Below are 10483 nucleotides of genomic sequence, written 5' to 3'. Positions count from 1 at the left end.
ATACTTGAGTAGGTGTAAAAAACAATAAAAGTAAGAAGGGTATTATGGGAATGAAAAAGTTGCTTAATTTCTTAAAACCAATACCTTTATAGATGGTAGTAATGGGTTAACTTTTGTAAATGAATAGTTATTTTTGACTTAAGATTAAGGAGTTCTTAAAGTATGTTATATAATATTATTAGGTAAAGTGAGATGAATATATTATACCCTATACATTGTACGAAAAAAAGAAGAAAATATATTATATATTTACTTACATGAATAATGAATCTATATATGCTTTTACTTGCTTCGACTCAACCCATGCGATTGGAGGTAAAGAAAGTCTTTATGAAAGTTCACACGTAATGAATACTTAGGATTCTGCATAAAGCATAACGACGGCCTATTTTGATTACACGTTATGTAGAGTAAATGATTACTATAAACACAAAATGTCAAATATATTAAACTTATTAGTCCTAGTACTTGTACGATGTACAGCAGTAATATAGATTGTCTTATAAAGAAATTCGAATATGCCGTATATATGATTCGTGGGTATGAAATAAATTTATATTTAAAGTGAATCGATTATCGAATCTAAATAAGGTTATAATGTCTTTTGTATTAATAATTCAAGAATTAGAGTTTAATTCGAAGTTTAATAAAAAAATTGAATTTATATACAATTAAAAAAGTTAATTTAACAAAATAAATAAATTAAAAGGATACATATTGATCAAATATTACGCCACGTGTTTATTGGTATATTATCCACAATAATTAAAATTTTGCCAAAGTGGACGTAGGTGATACGTCACTTATGCAAAGTCTAAAAAAAACACATTAATCGTGTTTATGCTTTATCAAAGCTGATTATTTCTCGCTTCAAATAACCAAGATTATTGTAAAGCAGTGATTCCACTTTAACAATTTTTTATTTTTTTCATAGATATAAGGAACATTTTTATTTATATTGGATGTATATACTAGATCATATACAAGTATTGAAGTATGCATTATGTTCTATGAGCTATCTAAGTTCTCTAACCAATTAGAAAGGTACTCGCGTAATGCGGCGAGGATGACAAAGATGGGTGGCGGTAAAGACGTTGGCGGTAGCATGTGGTTATTAATGTAAAAATTATTGAGGTAAAATGATAGTGTAGATATTTTATGGGTTGAATGATATATGTCGTAAATAATTTCATTAAAGACATTATAGGTCTATTAGGTGAAAGTACTTGATTTATATCCAAAGAAAACAAAGGTCATATATCTAATCGAAAGAAAATTAACAAACCAACAATAGTTAGTGGAGTGGTAAGATGGTTTCTTTAAAAGTTATATATCCCTTGTTTGAGTCTTGTCCACAACAATAACCTATTTTTCAACATTTTAATATTTTTGAGGGTATTTTTAACTTTTCAAAGACTGATAATTTTAAAGAGAAAAAGTGGTGTTTGTTTTATAAAGGTTTAAATTTTTTTTTTAATTAACTCAAAGCTATAAGTTAATCAAGTAAAATATTCCACCTATGTTACTTCAGATTAGAGCTAATCAAAATCTCTTCCGCAAAGGAATTAGCAATAAAGGTTTAAAGATTTTTTTTTGGTAACGTCCCAGTTTTAATATCCATTTTCAAGTACTAAGACGGTAAGACCAGTATATACTTTTAATTTGCCCATAAATTTTGAACAATTGACCTACAAATGAAAGAGTACGTGGAGTCGTGGACCCATTCACGGTCATTATTAAGAATATTTTGTTCAAAACAACATTCTAACCTGTAGTTTTTTTTGACATTATCTTCTCTTTTAATTTAAATATATAGTTTGTCAAATGAAAAACAAAGTTGATACTTGGTAGAGTGATTTCTGCATTCACCTCTGGGGTTGAAGGTCCCGTCGTTTGAAACCCCTCCCCCCTTCTTTCTTTTTTATATCTTTTTTTAGAACGGCTATATATATATAGTAAAATAAAATGACATCTAGCGAATCACTAGACGTCAAACAGGTTATAAATACAATTACGATATCTAAGAAACTCAACAGAATAATAAAATCCTAGACACCTAACGACATCACAACAAAACATGCTTGGATTACAGAAAAAAAAGAGGGTTTTGAAACCACTCGTCACGTGACAAAAGAATTTTTCAATATCTACTCGTAGCCCAAACGTATGATTGCACCACAATTGTATCAAAGATTGATTCGCCCGGTTGAAAAAACAATATCATTACGATATTTCCATATGAACCAAACAAAGCAGCATATAATGGCTTCAATACACTGCTTCTTAGAAAATTTCATGTGCATGCCATCAAGCCAACTAAAGACCTCATGCAAATTAGAATGAAGCAAATCTGGAGATCGAGCCATCTAGCAATTAATGTCCACGCTTTAGTAACAATCTTACATGCTGAAAAGAGATGCTGGGAAGTTTCTGGTGCAGAAGAACAGATGGGGCACAAGATCGAAGTTATATAATGCCTTTATTGGAAAGGTTAACACGAGAAGGGATACGATCAAGCATCACTCTCCAAATCAGGATGTTAACCTTCTTAGGAACAAGCTTACACCACCTAGTAATCTCCGGGTCATCTGGTAAAGTTTTATCATTAGAATGTTCGCCTTCCATTTAGAAAGACGTTTAGAAAATTTGTCAATGAACGGTTTCCTAGAATCATACTTCTTCATGTTTGCCCCAATTGGAATCCCCAAATATGAAATAGGGAAGGGGTCCTTGGAACAACAAGCCAATCTAGCAAAGTAGTCAATGTCTGACGGGCGCACTCCAATACCGTAGAGTTTTGATTTTTGTAAGTGAATTTTTAAGCCCGTTGCCAAATAAAAACAAGAGAAAGTCATCAAGACATTATGCAAGTTTTCTTATGCCCATTCACCCAAGAAAAGAATACCATCGACATATATAAGATGAGAAATATGACCAGCCTCTTTTAAATCTTCCAAATCAATGATTATTAGGTTTTTAAATTTAGAGTTAAATTAAAATAATATTATTTTAATAGATAGACTAGTTAATCAATCCGGGTTCAACCCGGGTATGTTAATTAAAATTTTAAATTATAAGCTATAAACAAAATTATGTAATGTTTTTCTTAAAACATTATAAATTGATATAAATCTAATAATTCAACTAACACAATAATGATATAGTTAATAAATCAACTAAATAAAAAGACATTTTATTTTGTAATATTGTATAAGAGATATTTTTTATTCTTTAAATAAATGATTAATATATTTATAAAACATGTAAAGAGCTATTTTTACTTTATTTATATATGACATCATAATTAAAAAAAAAACTGTTTTAAAATGAAATATGGATTTGCCACATCAAAAACTTTCTAAGATACTTGTAAAAAATAATCTTGTTTTATTATATATAGAGATTATCGGTACATGGAATTTGAGAATGGAGACTTTGATAGGTTTTGTATTAAACTAGTGTTATACCCGGCCGGCCGGGGATAACCAATGCTCATTCTTTTTTTCTTTTTTTTTTTTCTGCCCCATCCTTTTTTTCTTTTCCCTTTTATGCCTTTCTATTTCTTTTTTATTTATTTTTGATGCTAATCTTATATAATTTGTGTTTTTTTAAAATATTTTTTTATATCTTTTTCTACATTTTACCTTTTGTTCTTTTATAACTTTTTAAAATGCTCTATTTTTATTCAAATGTTATATAATTTATTTTTTATCTTATTTCTTATCATCTTTTTCTTTTGTTGCATCATTTATTCGTTTTTATTTTTAAACATTTATTTTTTTTACCTTTTTTATATGTAATATTTAGCTTTCAATAACTTTTTCATTTAGTTTTTGTATTTTCTTTTGTGTTTTTGTTCTTTTTTTAATTATTTTTTTTGATTTTAGTATATCCCTTTTGTGTTTTTTTTCTTCCAAACATTTGGTTATTCCCGGCCAACGGCCGGGTATAACACTAGTTTAATCCAAAAACTATCAAAGTCTCCATTCTCAAGTTCCGTGTACCGATAATCTATCTATTAAAAGAATATTATTTTTATTTAACTATAAATTTAAAAACCTAATAATCATTATTCAAATATATTTTTATATTAGTATTTATATTAATATTTGTAGAAATTTTTTTATTAATTTATACTTTTTTATTTTTTATTAATAATTTACACTTTTTAGCCCTGAATACTTATTTTATATTTATTTTTAGACATCAAATTCAGAGGATTTTTAAAATTAAAATCATTTTATTAATTAGAAAAATTTCAACATATAAAACAATGTTTACAAAAAATTATTTCAAAAGATGAAATACAACAGATGTATCCAATGTTCTAAGAAAAATATTCTTTTAAATTTGTTTTTACTTACATTTTATACATTTAAATTTATATATTTAATAATTTATCGTATCTTTAAAAAGTTATAAACAATTCGCGTAATCACATCTCTCGATTTTTTTAAAAATTTCAACTTTGACTTTTCTTGACTTTTTATTATATAAATAAATATAGATTTACACATATAAATATCAATGTCGACTACATGACTAACATAAATATTAGCTTATAAAAAAATGTTATAAAATATTATAAATTGATACCTATAAATGTCGTATATTGGTATCTCATTACAATATTGATAATGTCATCCAATTTAATAGTATATTAGATTATATTTTTATGAGTTATAAATATAAATATTTAATTTAATATTTAATATAAACACAATATGAACTCTAAATACTTATCCCAAAGATAATAACAAATGACGATATACAAGATATATTTTGTCCTAAACACAATAGGATTTACTAGACATGAGACGATTTACAACAAAGATTTAAATAATAAATCCAAATCAATATGAACTCTATTCAAGATTCATTTATCTCTTGATAAAAAAGATATAAAAAATTCTCCCTTTTTATATATTAGTTTTGCGTTTTAATGTTTAAAGTTACAATTGACACTAAAATCAAGAGTCCTAATTGTTATCAAAGAATTTGACGGCAATCCTGTATGTTATCTAACTATTATAGGACAAGTGATTAAAAATACCTATTTGTGTTCTGGACCTGCATCATGATCCAAGACATATACTTGGATGTCAATTACAGAATCACAAGTTTGTTTATATTTTAATTTTTAATTATCTTTCATAATAATATCACATTATGAGTACAATTGTTTCAAAAAAAATTATAATAGAGAAATTATTGTAACACGTGCCTTGTGAAATAACTACACTAAACAATTTTGTTAATATTTCTCAGCTAATAATGACAGTGATGAACCTGTGACTATTGTACTACAACTTGCAAAGTATAACACTTAGAACCATTTATCTTTCAAATTATAATTGTTTATGACTTAAATGTATGAAGATATAATAATAATAATAATATCTTAAGGCTCGTGTTCAGTATTAGACACGGATCTAAAATCTATTCTATCTATTAAAATAATATTATCTTTTCAAATTTAAATATAACATTTCATTACAGTATTCTTATATGGGAATAACAAATATGTTTAACAAATTTATAAAACAAATTTATATTTTCGGTCCTCCAGCTTTCTAAAAACATACATGTAACCTTGTTTTATTTTTGGAAAGTGCTTCCGGAAACATATTAGTTATTCCCTTCTTATATTTGATTAATCGTGTAATACTACAGTATGTTGTATATTTGAATGGAGATATCATGTATGCTTTAGATTGCATAAAAATTGACTGCACCAAGATAAAATTCAGAAAGTAAAGATATGTTTATTGTTTAATGAAAAGAAAATTCTATGCAATGATAAGGCGGTAGCGTGGACCAGTAAACTCATCATCATCTATCATCCCACATATAAAAACCCAAAGTCTTCATACCAAAACCAACCAATACCAATCAAAAAACCAAAATTCCATAACCAGCCAACCAAAACTCACCGGGTCCCCACCCTCACGGGTCGGGCCGACCAATCCATGCCACCCCCACAACCGCTTTACAAACACAAGTCATGGTCGCCAGACATACTCCGAGACGAAGAATGGCTCAAAAAGAAAAACAAACAACAACGTCGACGTAACAAAAGTGTCACCGATGAAGATATCGATGAATTAAAAGCGTGTGTTGAGTTGGGTTTTGGATTTGATGAATCTAATTCCAAGACTTTGCCAGCTTTAAATTTGTATTATGCTGTTAATTATTATAAACAATATCATAATGATACTATTTCTAAATCGTCTTCCATGTCATCATTCACGTCATCATCTTCTGATTTATCTTCGCCGCTTCACAACCCTCATGCCGTATTTGGTCCAGGTAATTTTTTTTTTTTTACATAATATTAATTTGGAATGGTGGTTCTTGTAGAAGTTTTTATCTTGTGATGATATAATTTTAGGGATCAATATTTCTTGATATAAAAATTAAACATATATGTTTAAGAGTAACGGTAAGAAGTTTGTTGTTAAAAAAAAAATAGGAATGATGGTTGGTTGTTCATTCCAAAGGTCAAACAAAGAATTGTTCATTTGACAAAAATGTATCGTTGGAAAGTTTTGTGAGAAATGTGAAACTTTTTCTAATAGTTTACTTTGTTAATTATAATTTACTTGTCTAATCAGGGAATTATAGATATATATTACCGGCTAATGTAATTTTTACCCTTGTAACCTCGGATTATAAGTGATTAGGTGTCTTGTCAAAAACTTATGTTCATATTTTGGTCGATCTATTACGATAGTAAAAATTAGACTTTAGCTGGTCAAATAAGAAATTCTATCATTCCATTAATTTTGGTAATTGCTATTACATTTGGAGAATTTATATGGAAAAAAAAAGAACCCAATTTTGAGACGAAAAAGAAACGACCAATTTTGAAATTGTGAAATCATTTTTGATTAACTTTATTAATTTTGTAGTTTCGGGTGTTAATTTTGTTGATAATTGCAGGGGTTAAACCAGAGACCATGAAGACAAGATTGAGACAATGGGCACAAGTTGTTGGGGTTTCTTTGCGACAATCTTCATCATCGCCGTTATCATTTCCATGAAAAGTAGATCGAAAGCATGACAAAAGGAAATTAAAAATATTAGCAATCTTTAATCACCATCCTGTAAAAACCATCATGTTGTTAATTAAAGGCCTTTTTGAGAGGAAATTTACTTTTTATGATTGTAAACTGACCTCTTTTTATGTATAATTTGATAGTTCCTTTTCATTTTTTTTATGTATTTATTTAAGGGTTTTGTTAAATGAAGTTTAAAAGGCTTTTGTTAAAGTGTATTAAATAGTTGTAAACTTTGCTATAAAATTTAAGCAATAAACTTTTGATATAAAAATGTATAAATTATTTATACATGTCAAGTGAAGCCTAAAATCTTTAATTAATATTTTTTTTTATTTAATGATTTTACAAACGCGTTATTGTTTTGGTTAATGAGACTGAAAGAATTATAGACATTCTAATATTATATTAGGTGTTAAATTCAGACCTCTCTTCATTTTTCTTTTAATAAAACGAGAGCAAGTACCCGTACGTTACGGCGGTGAGATAGTGGTGGTGATAGGTCATAGAAGGTGATATGTCATAGAGTCTCATGCCAAATGTTTTAGCCGTACGGGCTCCGCCCTCGGATTTAAAAAAATTCGTCGAAAGTATATCGAATGATATCTCTAATTAAAAAGCATGAAATTTTAAGAACACCCATATAAATTTATAATTTATCGATGTACGGTTTTTGAGATAAAATATTTTAAAAGAATTGGAGGAATAAAATGATTTATGGAGGAGAGAAAAAGTTGTAGGTATTGATGTATGATATATCATGCATTATCATGTGTATATTGTTAAAATTGAAAGTTAAAAGTTGAAACCCTATTTGCTTTATTTATATAATATAGTATAGATGACTTCTGTTCATATCAAGCATGCCAAAAGACGAGCCATATACGACAAACTTAAACAACTATACAAATACTCAAGTATTTTTATATGTCTCCTATCGATATCATTGAAACTATACATTAGCAAACTATGTAATCAAACAATCTTATTTATACACTTATTAATTTCCATACGACTTGTAAAATTTAGTCTTGTAGCCTCTTTCACCTACCACATCATCTCTATATATGACTTTGGGCCACACATGTAAATGTGTACTTGTGTAGTGTTTTTGACGTAAACAATATGAAAATTCAATACTTTTCCAAGATGGCTACATGAAATTTAACATGCCCTCGTGTTTTAACAAATAACTATAAGCCAAACAATTAAAATCTTTTTACTACTCGTAGTTCCTTGTGGGCCTCTTAATTATAAGCCTAACAATTAAAAAAATTTTACTACTCGTAAAGTCGTAGTTCCTTGTGGGCCTCTTAACTAACTATAAGCCAAACAATTAAAATCTTTTTACTACTCGTAAAGTCGTAGTTCCTTGTGGGCCTCTTAACAATAAGCCAAACAAAATTTCTCATCTAGGCGATGTGATTATGTGAAATAAGATTCATTACATTTACCAAAGGTACCGTAACAGTTTTGGTGATTACTAAAAATGAGGTTAACTAATATGCTTCTAGCGGTATGTTTTCACCATAATTTTTAGGGGGGGGGGGGGGGGGGAGAGATTTTATATTCAAATATGTGATTTTCATGAGGGGAGTTTGTGATGGAGAAACATGCTTCTAGCAGCATATTGGTTTTTCCCTACTAAAAATATATGGTTTTGTTTAAACTCTAAAGTTTTAAAATCATATTTTGAAATTTGAATGAAAAAACACGTACAAGCGTGACTTATAAATTTATGTTTTTACACAAGTATTTTTCTTATTTTCCATTTTTTACAATACCTTTTAAAATTCTTGTAAAGTTTTAAACTATCAAAAGAAAATGTTGTTAGGGGGTTGGCAACGGTTGGAAGGTAAGTGCGTGGTGGATGCGGCACCACCACTCAACACCGCCGCCAACAGTCGACCACGCGTCATGGTGTCAAGTGGCGTGGTCACACCACGCAGTCGATCACTCGGTTGGTTTGTTTATTCGAGGTAGTGGAATGGCTATTTAGGTCATTGTTGACCGAAATTAATGTTTTATTTTTTATTTTTTCACCTCTTGTTCTTCACCTACACCCATTTCCCCCATTTCTTTCATCTCCTACAACCTCCATTTCTCTTCAACTCCATTTCTCCTCATAAAAGTGGATCCAAGAAAACCCAAACGTGTTATCAGATCACCCCGTGGCCGAATCCAACATCAACCCCAACCCCTACCCGTCAATCGCCGTCGAATTCAACATGCGTCCCAACCCGTTAACCGACAACAAACACCACCTCAAACTACCCGCCGACAATCGATCGATTCCCAACCCGTTTATCGTCCTCGAATGGTTCCTGAATCTCCAAACATTTATTACTCCACCGGGCCCGAAGCGGCTGAAATGGGCAATGTGGATATCGACCCATTTTGGCTTCCACGCGACCCACATGCCACTACCGATGCTGAGGAAGATGAAGAATTTGCAGGATTTGATGCCGTTCCAGAAACACAAGATGATTGAGATGATGAAGCCGAAGAGGAAGAAGTGGAAGTGGAAGAAGTGCCCGAGGTGCGTCCCACGGAAGGAAGGAAAAAATTGGATATGAAGCCTTGGACTCAAGAAGAAGAAGAGGCACTATCGAAGTGTTGGATTAAAGTTTCGGTTGACAAAGTTGTTGGTGACCGTCAAACGAAGGTAGGATTTTAGAAGTGGGGTCTAAAACACTTTCAAGGACATGTGTCGGGTACTTTACGCACCAAGGATCAACTCAACTCGAAATGGAATGCTATGAATCCGTTAATTCAATCATTCAATGTATACCATCAAGCGGCGGTATGTTTGAACTTGTTTGATTCGGTTTTGTATATATATGTGTTTGCTTGATGTTTGAATAGGTTTTGCTTTGTGATTTTGATTGAAAGTTGTTAGTGATTTGATTTGAATTGAAATGTGATTCGGTTATATACATAGAAATGCGATTGAAATTTGATATGGATTGAAATGTGATTCGGTTATATACTTTCTGTCCAACATGTATATATGTATATATATGTGTTCTTGCTTTCTTGTTTGAATAGGTTTATGTGATTGAAAGTTGCTTTGTTGATTTGGAACATATATGGTTTCTGTCGAGCACATATATATATGTATATATATGTGTTCTTGCTTTCTGTCGAACATATATATCTATGGTTTCTGTCGAGCTGATATGTCCATTTATATGCATATTCCCATATCGTTTCTAAGACGTTTTAAGTTTAATTATATGTAAATTATATGTATATTCGATGCTTTGATGGTGTTGTTAGTGATTTCAGGCTTAGAACAGGTAAAATGGTTAGAAACAACTTTTGGAAGACTAGAAGATGCATTAGGATGGTTCGTGGACGCATACGAGTGAAGACGGAATGAAAACTACAAGTTTTGGATGAAAACAGGGCAGGTGCGTCGCACC

The 10483-nt window shown here is 30.0% G+C and overlaps 1 protein-coding gene across 1 annotated transcript; it reads left to right on the top strand.

Annotated features, from left to right (window-relative positions):
* The first annotated feature begins 5857 nt into the window (after window positions 1-5857).
* LOC122579799 lies at window positions 5858-7211 on the top strand. The gene is made up of 2 exons (XM_043752033.1): window positions 5858-6309; window positions 6943-7211. Exons 1-2 carry the CDS (start codon window positions 5970-5972, stop codon window positions 7041-7043), a joined length of 441 nt encoding a protein of 146 aa, XP_043607968.1. The 5' UTR covers window positions 5858-5969; the 3' UTR covers window positions 7044-7211.
* Window positions 7212-10483: the final 3272 nt, after the last annotated feature.

This window comes from Erigeron canadensis, chromosome 8, assembly GCF_010389155.1.
Source record: "Erigeron canadensis isolate Cc75 chromosome 8, C_canadensis_v1, whole genome shotgun sequence".
Lineage (NCBI taxonomy): Eukaryota > Viridiplantae > Streptophyta > Magnoliopsida > Asterales > Asteraceae > Erigeron > Erigeron canadensis.
The sequence above is the reverse complement of the archived record's forward strand: the minus strand, read 5'-3'. Positions and strand labels throughout refer to the sequence as shown.